We start from the raw sequence: 13,639 nt of genomic DNA on the forward strand, positions 1-13,639 counted from the left end.
AAAGATCAAAGGTCATGATATCATATGACAGCTATGGCCCTGGCCCTCGCCCATTGGACCCGTCTGACCGCTGCATCGCATCCAGAAAACGCACCCACTCCGCTTGCGAAAGCGCCGGACCCCACATTGCCTCATCTTCCGAAGGATACATGTATGGATACCGCGTGGGGTCACCATACATCTGCTGTGCTTGTGCTTGCGATGGCTGGGGATACGATGGATGCGAGGGCGGAGACGCCGAGACGGACCCGCTGTGCATAGACGCAGGGTGCGGAGGCGGAGGCATAGACTGCGAATGTGGGGGTGGGTGCGAGTGCGAGTGTGGATGCGGCGCTGCCATGCCCGAAGCCTGCATGTGCGGAGGCGGTGGATGAGGCTGAGCATGTGCAGATTGCGCAGCGTACGTTGCCAGAGACGACGACGACTGAGCCGGCGCCGGACGCATGTGTATCGAGCCAGGCGACGGACCGTGCTGACGTTGCATGCCCGACGGCGGTGGCTGGGACGTTACGTTGACAAATTCCTGCGACCCTGGTTGCCCCTGAGGCAAGCCTGTCATGGTGCCCATCCCAGGCGGACTCACCGAATTGGAGGTTGCAGGTGAACTCGCGTACACGCCGGCGCTGGGCGAGTCGCCCAATGATCGCGGGTATTTCGGGCCGTCGTGATAAGGAAAGGCGAGCGTCTTGACCATCCCCAAGACTTTGGCTTTTTTCTTTTCCCTCTCCTCTCTCGGCTCGTCCTGGAATTCGGCAGAGTAGAGAGGGGCAAGAGCTTGTAGAATGTCGAACGCTTTGTCTGCGAGGGGCGCTGTGCGGGAGAGATCGAGGGTGGAGATGGCTTTGCGGATGTTGGCGCGGAAAAGGGATGCGCCAGGCTGGTCTGGGTTCGCGATAAGCTGAAATGAGAAAAACATGGCAGCTGAAAACACATGGAACGGGCCCCAATTCATGTGGCCCGGGACAGCAAGAGAAACATTAGCGAGAAAGTCGGGGCGCGCCTGACCGACGAGGGTAATCAGCTTATCTGCAGCGCCGACGGCGGTCTCAAGGGACATAGCCTGGCGAGTCGCTGAAGAGCTGTCGGTTGGCTTGCTAGGGGAGATAGAGGGTGGGGGAGCGCTGGCGTAGGGTCTATGTAGTGTAAATCGGATGTGGTAGAATGAAGTGCGGATGATGACGCTCTGCACGCCCAGGCGTCGTGCACTTGAATCTGGGCTAGCGAGGCTGCGTGCGATGCGGAATTCGTCGAGGTTGAGCTCATTCGGGAGGGTATCTATCCACTGAGTGAGGGCACGGTCATTAGCCTGAACGGCTTCGTAAGGAACGGGTCGGAGGGAGACTGCGTTGTCCATGATGTCGCCGAGGATGTGGGCGAGGCGGAAGAGAGCAATATTAGGAAGATAAAGACGGGAAGATTCATTTTGGGCGGGTAAAAGGGTATCGTAGTGATGCGAAGCGATCGTGATGGGACGTCCGAACATGAACGCTTGCCATCTATAGTAGAAGATCGTCAGCCTTGCTTTGGGAAACACACATATATGCGCATATAAGGAAATATACAGACCTTTCGAGGAGGATGATGTGCCACCATGCCCACCGTCTGCGCTCTGCCGTCTCCTTGGACATTCGCCACTTGTACGGATCACGATGCAAACCCATCGCCACTCCTATAGTAATCAGTTCACCTCTGACGGTCCATACCTCTTCGCTATCCGTCTTTACAAGCGTGAGATAATGACTTCGGATCAGTAATAATTCTACAAGTTCGAGACTATATGCTCTTGATTCTGCACGATGGCGACTGAGCGCGATGAGCATGACATCGTGAAATTTGCGGCCGAGCTCCTCGTGGCTCTCATGCAAATTTTCAACGAGTGGATCGCGGGGCGGGAGGTAGTGCACTGCAACGGCCATGATAAGACATACGGTAGCGAGGACGATGCGATCTGGCGATGCGCCCGTTTTAAAGCGTGCCCAGGCGTTCGTAAACGCGGTTTGGTTGACGTGGCGGTAGATCCAGTTGCAGTACTCAAAGTAGTAGTCGACAAGGCCATCGATAGTCTCAAGGGAGGGGAGGTTGTTGAGGAGATCGCGGTCGTATTCATGAGTGGATGGTAAGAGCTCCTCTGACGCTTGGCCTTCCTGGCTTGCCTGGCGGTCGCCAGACTCTTCAGACTGCCGATTGTCGTTCTGCGATGAATAGTGAGGGAAAAAGAGGGGAATGATAAGGTATATGCGTACCATTGACAGATGGGTGACTGCACTGGTAGGACCTGCATATAATCCATGGCCCTGGCTTCCCAGCATACCTGGGGCATTGTCTTTCTCGTAGAGATCAGCCTCTGCTGGCTCCTTCTTTGGGGATACAGATGGTGGGTCTGCTGGGCGCTTTAGATTTGGAGGAAGGGATATGTTTCCACGGTTGTTGACGAGGAAGTAGGATTCAAGGAGAGAGGCGGAGTGGCGCAGACGGTTTATTTCTTGGAGAGGGTCTATGCGAGAGGCACTAATGGGTCTAGATTAGCGTAGAGAGGGACTGGCAAAGGCTAAGGACATACGGGTCATCTCCGCGGACTTGAGCGTCGCTGGGATCGTGACCTCGTGCATCTTGGTAGCACAGAGCGATAGTGCCTATAAAGAGCAATTATAAGTTTGATGCACAGACGAAAGATTGGCGTATTGGATTAGCGCAGAGATTAGCTCTTAAGCGGCTCGACTGACCTCGCAAGACGCAAGATGAGCAAGGTCTATTCCTGTAGAGATGGCGGGGAAGGGTAAGCGATGGCAAGAAGGGATGGGGGGAAAGCGCGCTACCTGTCGCACTTGAGTTTGCTGTTTCTGCACGGTTCGCAGTTGATGGCTTTTCTGGCACGTTTTGTGGGAGGACGGCCTTCGTGTTCGCCTGGAGGGGGGCTTGTTCGCGAACGGACAGTTCCGGTTGTGGCAGCACGAGGCTGTTTCGGACGCGGAGCTGAGGAAGATGACGAGGAGGCACCTCCCCCAGCTGAACTCGGTGTGGCATCGTCGGGCATGTGAGCAGGAGGAGAGAGCAAAAGGAGAGCAAGGATGGGAAAGCAGAGGGAGACAGCAAGAGAGGACGCGGGGAGACTCAGGATGTAAGCATTCAGGCCAGGACCGAATGAAAAGTGGAAACAGTCTTTCGAAATTGAAAATAGGACCGGGTTTTCTTTCGAATAAGTAATAAATTTATTCTCTCCCTTGTGTGTTCTCTTCGTCCTCTCTCTGATCTCGTAAGCATCCGCCCCCAGCCACCCCCTTCTCTGCAATTCCCTCACCCCCGTTGTCGCCCACCTCATCGCCGTCAAGTCCACCGTCGATCGCTACCGCTCTCCGGGGTCCACTCACGTCCCCAGGGACAGCCTATTTCCGGCATGCCCTCCCCGGCCCGCCATCTGCGTGAGACGCCGCGACCAATCAGATGACTTGCTTCGGCGTTCAATCACTCACTCCTCCATTATGGCTATATGAACTCCACCAACCAAAAAACCCAAATCACTGTCCAGCCTTGGTCCTCTCCCTTTCTTGCGCCTCTGTTTTATAAAACACCGGTGGCAGGCAGCGGAGGCATATGACCACATAGGCAGCTCTGACAATGCCTCGTTTGGCAAAGCATGGGTTAGCTTCCGTCTGCATCGAGTGGCGCAGCGATCGGGATCTAATCCTAAGATTCAGAGCAGAGTGGAGGCACGTCAATAATGTCTGTCACGCCCAACCTAAACACCATCATTCCATCCTCTTTCTCTTCTCATGCCCCGCAGTACTTCATTCCTCCCATATTCCTTTCTCTTCTGATCTCATCTCCCGCATGCATCCAGATTGGCTCCCCTCATATGGTGCTGACTGCAATTCCTGATCATGATGGCGACCCAGCACTTTAGCGCAACACGACCAAGTACCGCAATGATCGAACCGCAATCAGCGCTTGCCACCATTCGAGCAAGACCCGGAAACCCGTCAGTTCTTTTCCGTGTCCAAACCAGGCCTAGCTCCTTTTCCTCCCACTTGGGTCCGGTCCATCCCGACATGACCTGCACGCACCTCTTATCTCTCAACCCAATTCCATCATACTCATCCAGTCTAAACCAGATCCCCATCTCATTCCGAACTCTCTAATCTTTCTTACGTCTTTTCACCTTCAAGTCCCTTACCGATCCCGTTCTTATTTCACCGCCGATGCCGACCTACTTCGCTAGAAAGCACACTCAGCTTTACGACCTGTCGCCTTTTCCGATTAGGAAAAAACTGTGGCGTTCCACCAGAGCTCGACGTTTTCAGCGATTCATATACCCCCCTCCTCCAGCGTTACGAACAAAAAGTGTCATGCGCGTCTTCGGTCATCTGACCTAGGTCAAACAAGCTACCGTTCTGCTCACTCTCCCAGGTCCTATTGACAGCCATCGGACGTCCTTGTTCCTTACATCTCTCCCCGCGTTCCTGGCACGCCAGAGCTCACGAGCGTTCAAAAACCAACAGGTTCCCAAGCTCACATCGCGAAAGGACATATTGAAATTCCAAAAGTAACTTTCCTGCTCGTACCCTTTTACGTGCATGCCCCTTGGTCCCCTCCTTTTGCCTTTTTCCCCCGAACTTAACTTGAACTCAGCGCTATTTATGGTCTAGGGGGCCTGACCACAGTCCTGGCGTCATCATGTATTCGTACGTTGTAGTGTATTCATTCAAGCTGTGAACACCATACTTAGCCCATGTCCTTCTTACAGTCCAAACCCAACCTAGCACATCTACACTCGGATGTCAGTCCTGATGACGGCCTCCGAGCTGAGATCTCAGAGACGGAGAACGGAGAGCCGTCTCGATAATGAACATACTACTCTTTTACCTCAACTCTGCGAAGTTTACCCACTCCACCGAGGCTATAACGCCAAACTTCCACCTTTCCTCACCCCCATATCTCTCACTCAAGTCCTGCAGACTTTTTTGATTTCATTTCAGAGACTTGAACCGTCACGCCTGGAGTTTGGCACTACAGTCTGATGTGAATCTCGTCCGATTCTCGATTAATACCGGAGCCCATCCACGTTGACTAACAGCATTGTCGTCAGCTTTTTAAGATTATTTTATTCTATATAATTTTCCGTTTACCTTCTCGTGCGAGTTGCTTTTTTTCTGGGGGGAGAAGGCTCCGAAGGTGGAGGTAATACCCTAAGTCAACGCAGCAAGGCGTCGCACACAGATGAGCCGGTTGGATCAAGATGAAGAGGTGTCACGGGGCTGCCCCCAGCCGCGTGTCGTTCTATCCAACCTGAAGGGTGCCGTTGACCATATACATTAAGAGTAGTAACGTTACCACCACCTATCACATCGATTAGTTGCGTACGTCGCAAAAAAAAAGGTGACATAGCATCGCACAGCAATATACAACAGAAGGGTCCGAAGGGGATGCGGGCCTCAAGTCTTGTGTATAAGGCAATCAAAAACGATCGTCTCCCACCCACGAGTCCACATTTGCGGGCGTCCAGACTGGTCATAGAACGCCAGAACGCCAGAATGCCAGCAATGCGACTGGAAATAACTTGAGAATCTACTTATTTCATTGTGGAGCGGGATGAACCTAGAACTTGATGAAAAGACATGGTCGGAATGCTTCGATCGGAAGGATGATGCACTGTAGGTAAACGGCAATTTTGCCAGCATCGTCGTAGAATTGGGTCCAGAATTCGAGAGAAAAGCGTAGTAAGAGCGAACATTCGAACGGGGCCACTTTACGCGTGTTTCATGGGAAGAAAGATGAAGAACTAGGGTGGATGCTTCGGGATATAGATCATTCGGGACTAGGACGAGGTAGTAAAGTTACGGTAAAAGAGCGATGGCATTTGACAACATGACGAACTTTACCGCACTCGTGACCACCTTGGAATCGGTATTGAGCGCAACCGGCGTCAGAGTTGATATACTCCAAGCATTTAATTGCGCGTAGAAAGCTTAAAAGACTTACTTATGTGGCAGTTTCCGCCCAAGTGATAAGACAGATTGATGGCGACGGGTTGGGGATGACGTTGTGGTTACTGATATTATGAGCTGATAGTGTGACATTTGCAATTGGAGATCTATCGCGGTCGTCTAGCACTACATACTATGCGATGAAGGCGGGATCAATGTCACTCTCAGCGCCCAGCGGGGTCACAACGGCGGGCGAGACACGTCACAGAGTGACCCAAGTGTGACCTCATTCAATTCAGGCTTGCCATCCAGGTTCGCAGACACAACAGCCATACTCGTACGCGTATTTGTATGGAACATATCCGAGTCAATACTATCAGATACAGGAGATCCCTTGACCATATGCTCATGTCAGGGAGATATCTACAAGGCACTTCACCAGTCATCAACAAAACAAGCAAACGCCCGCTATCAGTCTATCAGGAGGCACAATCATGACACCAGCCCCAACCTCTGGTCCCCCAAAGGCGACAAAGGCGGGGCTGAGTCACGGTATGGAACGTTCGAGGGGGGTGTAGTTTTGTAAGTACCTCATGTAGCGTCGATATTGATACTCGAAGGGGAAGCAGCAATCGTACAACCATACACTGCGGCCACCGGTGTACATACTTATCCCATACGTGCATGTAAGCGATGCCATCGGCCAGCGAGCTGTTCATGTCTGCTCCGGCAGCAACCTCCTAGGCTCGGGTATGGGTCTTTTATCTTTGTTAATTTGTCAAGGGGAGATCGCGATGTCCTCGAGAAAGCAGCCTCGGGGCCTTCCCGCAATTCACGCTCCTGGGATCACACTATCAAAACCACGCCGAACTTTATTCTCAGATTCAGCAAGATCTAGCCTCTATCCGCGTATGAACTAGAGGAGGCAGACGAATTCATCAAAGGGAACCTCGCCAAAGGCTATATTCACCCGTTGCATCACCTTCTTTGTCTTGAAGAAATATCATTGGAGGTTAACGTCGGTAGAGTAGTAAATGAATATTCAGCTAGCGACTAAATACCATGGATGGATAGGAGTGCCGGTGAGGTGGCACTCCGTATCGCGGTCTGACCCGTTGTAATGCCATGGGGGTACCAAGTCTGAGTATCAGACTTGTCGGTCTCCCTGGGTCTCACCCATTAAACCGTTCAAAATATAATTCTCTTGACTCGATTCAAGCATCTCGCGATCGGCGCCAACTTCGACTTTTGCTCCTGCTCTGGACCTCGTCCGCCGAGCCTTAGAGAGCAGCACACGCCTGCTTTATCTCTTCAACCATCGCTCGGAATCTTCGTTCCCCCTCTTCCTCGGAAATATCGCAGTTCCAGCGCTCCCGGGGTGCAGCGTCGGTCCCGCACTGAGAATCAGGGGAAATGGCCAGCGGATGAAACAGGCTGGCCGGGACATCGCGGTCTGGCGAAGAAGCAGAATTTCGTTCCCATCACACTGATGGCATATGGGAACGGGGATGGGACAATCATCATCTGCGAGTGTCGAAGGGAACCAACCGGTAAAAGTGAAGTAGTCCCGACGAACCGATCATATCCCTAACGCGATCTCGGATGTGTTTATCGGCGGCTTCACGCTTGGAAGCGTAACGAAGATCCCCAGGTGGTTTCAGCTCCACGATGAGGACAGGTTTATCCTCAAGCAAGACCTCGAACAAGACAGGAAAACGGCTGGCCCGCGCGAAATGGGCATGTACTGGGGAACAACCGTAAACGGGATGTAAAGAAGTTTGTTGTAAAGCCCCCTCCGAGGGGTTGGTCGGGACCTTGTCGAATCGACAAACGGTGGGACTGGATAAGGCATTGTTCTAGGAATGAATATTAATGAATGGTGGTGGATGGTTTCAGTATGCCAGAACCGAGCTTGATCTTTACACAGGCAGTTTCACGCTGAATTTCCCCGATAAGTGCGGCGCTGCAGTTGTTTTCCAACTCATTCCAGTTTTCAGAGAAGGACCCGGTCGTCATTTGCCACCTCGGGCCCAGCTGCAGGAACACCGTTAGTACCAATTGCCATGAGGTTATGACCACCGCTTATCGATGTTTATTACGAAGAGGCTGTTGAGGAAATCAGTCGATGGCTCACAATACAATTATTGAAAGCCGGGTATTCCAAGCTCATCAAGCCAATAGGCGACGACAAGCAGAGTATGTACTACGGAAGAACCAAGAAACTACGCCGAAGTGTATTGGCCCCTTCAAAATCGCAGAGAGTCAGGGGGATGTACAAGTGATCGCTGCAACCGTGACTTCATGCACTGACAGCTTAAGGAGACTACCGCAGCGGTAGGAATTAAACGTCACTTCATTGAAATAAGATCCCAAGAATATACACACGTAACACACACATTGCCCCTTCAACGGTATTACTTCCTAATATCGAAAACAGCTTCGACAGCACAGCAGATACATCGTACACAAGAGATTCGCCAACCACAGCTTTACGGGCCCGCTGTACATCACCCGTTCATCACCGCGTCTTGATGATACCCGCATTCACCAGCTTCATAATCTTTTGCCTCACACCAGGGTTCTTCATGTGGTCCTGCAAGGCACTTGGGTTACCCTGTGCTTGCTGGAGAATCTGTTGCATGACAGGATCGTTCATGATATTCTGACGATCAGACACGAATGGTCAGGTTCCGTCCTAATATATCATCGTGCGGATCGGATACTCACTGCAACTTCTGGATCCCTCATCGCTCGCTGCAGAGTCTCTTCCTCGTTTTCTCCTGAGCGTTGCGTGAAGAGTGCCTGCTGGCACTTATGTTCTTGTTGTTGAATCTCAGACGTGTGCTTGTGGTCCTCGTCGTGATCCGATGCTTCTTGAATAGCCTCGATGGCTTTCGTGTAGTCCCGCATAGCGAAGAGTACATTCGATTTACGAATGTATCCTTTGACTGTGGTTTCATACATCAGCATCGACTCCATGTACGCTGAAGTATCCTTGCAACACACTTACCGAATTTAGGATCAATTTTAATGGCCTCGTTCGCGTCTTTCAGTGCTTCAGGGAGCGCAACCAGCTTCGTGTACGCGGCCGCCCGATTGTTGTAACCTCTTGCATCACTCGGGTCCCGCTTGATGCTCTCCGTGTAGCTCTTCACAGCGCTCACAAAGTCTCCACTCTTAAACAACGCGTTGCCTTCCTCCCTCGCAGCCTCACTCAAGGCAGGATCAATATAAGCGAGTCGGTCAGCTTCAGCTTTAGACCGTTCAGTTTCGCGGAGCTTGTTGAGGATATCTGGTGTGCGGTGCTCTGTGAGTGATTTTTCGTAGTATTTAACGGCTTGAGGGAGGTTATCAAGTTTGGTATAGGCGCTACCGATGCGGCCAAGAGCTTTTGCGACGAGTTTGTAATCTGCGCGAATCTGTGTGGGAGGTGATAAGCTTAGGGGGTGATATTAACGGCAAAATATGGGGTAGCTGTACCGAACGACCTTCATCAACCGCCTTCTCACACGTTTCGATACATTTCTCATAGTTGCCCTGCTCAAAGTAGACGGCTACCACATTGGAACAAAAGTCAGCACAGCAGTCCGTTACTCAAAGAGCATCATGTATTTCTCACCGCCCAAATTTGTCAAGAATGTTATGTCCTTCGGCCACAGATCCCACGCCTTCTCGAACTCCTTGGCAGCATCCGCGAAGTCGCGCTTCTTGTATGCTTCGCTCCCGCGTTTCTTCGCGGCCTCCGCTTCTGCTTTGGCTTTAGCCTCTTCCGCTTCCTCTTCGTCCATCTCGACATCTTCTGGTTCTGGTTCTGGCTGCGGTGCAGGGGCTGGCTTTGATGCACGGGTAGATGAAGAAGAGGCTCTTGGAGGTGATGCAGGAGGAGAGGGCGGGGTGGCCTTTGATAGGCCCGGCGGTAGCTCGTCGGATCCTTCCTCTCGGCTAAAGCCCTGTATGTCCACACCCATGAGTACACCAAGGACATCGATCATGCGTGGATCCTGAAGCGCACTGCAACAACGTATGCAACAGGTTAGAAAATGAGCACCAGAGCGCAAAGTATCAGATAAGACTTACGTGTCCGCTAACTTAGGGTTCTGCTGGATCAGTTGAATCTACGGAGAGCATCATGCGCATGTTAGCATGTACACACGCGCCAAACCACAGGAATCAGTGTGGATCTGTCGCTTACCTTCTGCACGAACGATGGGTCAGCGAGATGTTTCTGTGTCCGGGGGTTCGTTGCGAGCTTCCCAAGGATGTTTGGATCGGAAAACATCTTGCCAAGCCCAAGCGCCTCCGAGCCGTCACTTTTAACGTCCTTCGCTATAATATATCAGATTAGTGTGGATCCAGAGCGTCGTGATTTGAGGTGCGATGAAGTGCATAGTATGAGGTAACGATAGATAACGTGTATGTGAGTACGAAAAGTTAAATGAAATGATAGGAGGAAATGCGTACACTTGGCATCTTTTACCTCCTGCAGACCCTTGCGCAGTGCAGGGCTGTCCTCGAGCTTTAGTCCTCCTTCGTACGCCTCGATCGCCTCGTCATATCGCCTGGCGCCATGAAGTGCGGCACCCTTCCTCGCATAGCCCTTTGACCAAGCGGGATTGATTTTGACACACTAGAATCCCAAAACAAGAAAACGCGAGGATTGCGTTAACAGGATACTCAAGAGCAATTGCTATAACTGCAAGCTGCGATTTACAGCCGAAAGTACCATCACGTACCTGTTCAGCATCTTCTAGTGCGGCATCATATTGTTTCTTTCCTGCTTTAGCAGCGCTGCGATTTGAGAAGAGAACATGGTTTTGTGGGTCAAGGGCTATGGCCTTCGAGAAGAGTTCGATAGCTTTGTCGTAGTCTTTGGCCGCGAAGGCTTTGTTGCCCTGGTCCTTCAATGCGTTTGCCTGATAAGATAAATATTAGCCACATCTCTGGCACTTGAGAGGTATATAAGACGTACGTCGGACATCTGGAGTATCGGTGTTGGTCGTCGACTTACTTGTGCTGCAGTCTATATAGTTGCTGAATTGGTTTTATAGTACTTTTCAGACTTTCTGATACCGAGTAACGACTTGCTGTTATACTCTCCGTGATATTTCTCCCCGAGCTCTTGAACATTCCAGAATCTTCGGAAATGGCACACATCCCAACCCTAACCCTACTCGTCAGCAGGGAATGTCGCGGACGATCGGGTGTAAAACCAAGAAATTTGACGAACCAAGTAAATTAGAGCGATATCTGATAACATTTCACCTTGTATATGCAGCTAAGAAAACATTGACCATGGACAATCTCTTAGAAAGATGGCGTTTTCCATGAGTGGTCCAACAAGCCCCGTGCCTCAAACAAGTTCCTCGCGTCCTGCTCATATTTCCTCCTCCCACTTCTCTCTTCCTCGCTGCCTCCTTCAATCTCCTTCCACGTCCTTGCACTCTCATGCACATCCTTCAGCGTACTCAGACCCACAACAATCGGCATCCCTTGCACTTTTGCCCTCTGAAAAGCATACCCTAATGCTACATCAGGTAGCCCACCCTTCCAAGACTCTACGATCTGCGACACGTCCACAACAGCCTGCTTGATCTCGGGAGATGCAGGATGCCATGAGGGAGGTGAGTGGGTGAGGAGGCCCATACTGAATGGAGAGGCAGTGAGAACTTGTCTTAGCTTTGCCCGCTCATAGAATGCAGGCAGGAATGCCTCCAGAGAAGCGTTCTGCAAGTCAAGATGCGAGTAGGAAAGTAGAGTATCCAAGGGCTTGTAAGGCGCCGTGTGCAAGGCGAGCAAAGTCAGGCGAAGGAGCGTTGGTAAAGAATAACCTGCAACACGAGCCGCACAGTGAGTCGTGATGAGGAATAAGAAGAAATACAAGAAATACAAGACACGTACCACTAATACCGATGTTCTTGATGATTCCCTCCTCTTGCATTTTCCTCAGCTCTCCAATTGCCCCTAATATTTTTTGATCTCCTTCTCCCCAGATTTTACTCTCTTGCCCTTCATTCAGCCCATATGCTTCTTCTTCTGCTCCTAACGCCCCAAGATGGCTGCCCGACAAGCGAGGAGCAACAGAATTAGCTAGGAACTCAACGTCGTGCAAATATACGTTATCGAGATACGAAGTGTGTAGCCGTGTGAGACTACGTTGTACGCTGGCGCGGACACCCTTCGGTGAATAGTCAAAAGAGGCTGGATCACTGCCAAATCGCCCGCATTTCGTCATCTATATAACACGGATATCAGGCTCAGTCACACGAAAAGAGGTGGCACGTCAGATCGATGAAATACCCACAATGATATATGATGACCGAGGGAACTCTTGTTCAAGGGCTTTCAGCGCATTTCCCAAAATAATCTCCGATGGCCCATAGTATGGCGAAGTGTCAAACGCACGAATACCGTAGCTGGTTGACGCGTGATTATGAGCACAATATACGCCAGCTGCAATAAGAGAGCTTACCGGAGCGCAAGTCTCGTAGTACGAACGGGTATCACCCCGCTTACATGATCAGCCGCGTTATAAAACGCTGAGAAGGATGCAGCCCCAAAGATGACTGGAGGCAGATCCAAAGCTCCTAAACGAGTCTCCTATGATTATCGTCAAACCAGGATGAAAGATTGAGCATCTGCCACTCCAGACTACCCACTATCAGTTTATCCTTCAGGGGCTTGTCCTCCACCTCATCTGGGATCTCTTCGATTGGCGGCAAAGGGAACGTAGGCTGTGGATCGTCGAGACGAGAAACCATGTTCGCGTGTATCGCACTGGCAGAATAGAAAGGAAGATAAATAAAGAAGGATAATGTAACCACTAGAAACCGACAAATCAGATAATCAAAAAAAAATCAGAATTGATACTCCAATCAACTACAATAGAGGAGCAAGACAGTCGAAAGCAAAGGGGGGCTGCTTAAGAAAGCGTCCATTTTATTATGTACCGCGCAGGTCGATCTACTGCCGGGCCGGCAATCCAAACTTTCCTAAATCTTACCTCCAGTTTCCTCACCTGACAGGAATTGTAACCGGATAACACGAGGGATCAAGTAGACAAAGGAACGGATATGATTTCTCTGTACAGAATAACAGCGATTTTCCGAAAGCGTCAATCACAAGTCTCAGTAGCCTCTTATAGCTTGTCCCGCGACCAGCTAGCACATAACAGTATGTTAGCAACCGAACCAGCACAAGTACATAGTACGATAAAATGCCTTGCCTTTTGTTGAACTGTTGGTTGACGGCCATCAATTTGGTGTTCTCGTCGGGTTTGACGTCGTTCCAAGGAGTTGGGTTGTTCTTCGTCCAGACCACTACGTTGTTGACCGACGGAACGTTAAAGCCGCTACTGATTTGCAAAGTCACAAATACGCACCAGTAGGTCCACGAGCAAGCCTGGTCAAGTACCAACCTGCACCACCAACTGCCAACCCAATGACCGCATAACTGTCCACGCAAAATGACGTTGTCAGAATCACATTTTGGACTAGGAATATGTGTGTGTTAAGCTTACATAGGGATGGCCTAAAATGCAATGAATGAGCGCTCGTCAGACATAATATATCTGATTTAATCACCTCAATGGCGAACCAGTGTCGCATGAATTGTCTGGAGGATCTTTGAGCCATGGCGAGTAATAAAATAACGTTGAAGACACAAGTTGTTGCACGACGCGGCGGAAACTGTGCGTATATCTATATTTCCCACGCCCTGAC

General features: G+C 50.8%; 5 protein-coding genes across 5 annotated transcripts; all 5 read right to left on the reverse strand.

Moving 5' to 3' along the window:
- Positions 1-31: 31 nt before the first annotated feature.
- SERLADRAFT_434982 (uncharacterized protein) lies at positions 32-3,034 on the reverse strand (the record flags this gene model as incomplete). The annotated part of the gene is made up of 6 exons (XM_007315237.1): positions 32-1,496; positions 1,567-2,192; positions 2,244-2,508; positions 2,561-2,633; positions 2,724-2,755; positions 2,817-3,034. The coding sequence occupies 6 exons, from the start codon at positions 3,032-3,034 to the stop codon at positions 32-34; spliced, it is 2,679 nt and encodes an 892-aa protein (XP_007315299.1).
- Positions 3,035-8,259: 5,225 nt separating this feature from the next.
- SERLADRAFT_381605 (uncharacterized protein) lies at positions 8,260-9,577 on the reverse strand (the record flags this gene model as incomplete). The annotated part of the gene is made up of 3 exons (XM_007315238.1): positions 8,260-8,583; positions 8,649-9,475; positions 9,541-9,577. The coding sequence occupies 2 exons, from the start codon at positions 8,898-8,900 to the stop codon at positions 8,440-8,442; spliced, it is 396 nt and encodes a 131-aa protein (XP_007315300.1).
- Positions 9,578-10,533: 956 nt separating this feature from the next.
- SERLADRAFT_381610 (uncharacterized protein) lies at positions 10,534-10,912 on the reverse strand (the record flags this gene model as incomplete). Its single annotated transcript, XM_007315239.1, has 2 exons — positions 10,534-10,834; positions 10,891-10,912. Coding segments are annotated over 2 exons (175 nt in total), but the record flags the coding sequence as incomplete, so codon positions are not given.
- A 226-nt stretch (positions 10,913-11,138) lies between these two features.
- SERLADRAFT_460225 (uncharacterized protein) lies at positions 11,139-12,827 on the reverse strand (the record flags this gene model as incomplete). The annotated part of the gene is made up of 5 exons (XM_007315240.1): positions 11,139-11,749; positions 11,820-12,153; positions 12,223-12,334; positions 12,391-12,518; positions 12,578-12,827. 5 exons carry the CDS (start codon positions 12,677-12,679, stop codon positions 11,226-11,228), a joined length of 1,200 nt encoding a protein of 399 aa, XP_007315302.1.
- Positions 12,828-12,971: 144 nt separating this feature from the next.
- On the reverse strand, positions 12,972-13,601 carry SERLADRAFT_460226 (uncharacterized protein; the record flags this gene model as incomplete). The annotated part of the gene is made up of 5 exons (XM_007315241.1): positions 12,972-13,078; positions 13,144-13,237; positions 13,300-13,370; positions 13,438-13,448; positions 13,502-13,601. The coding sequence occupies 5 exons, from the start codon at positions 13,550-13,552 to the stop codon at positions 13,057-13,059; spliced, it is 249 nt and encodes an 82-aa protein (XP_007315303.1).
- Positions 13,602-13,639: the final 38 nt, after the last annotated feature.

This window comes from Serpula lacrymans (assembly GCF_000218685.1).
Source record: "Serpula lacrymans var. lacrymans S7.9 unplaced genomic scaffold SERLAscaffold_4, whole genome shotgun sequence".
Classification (NCBI taxonomy): Eukaryota; Fungi; Basidiomycota; class Agaricomycetes; order Boletales; family Serpulaceae; genus Serpula; species Serpula lacrymans.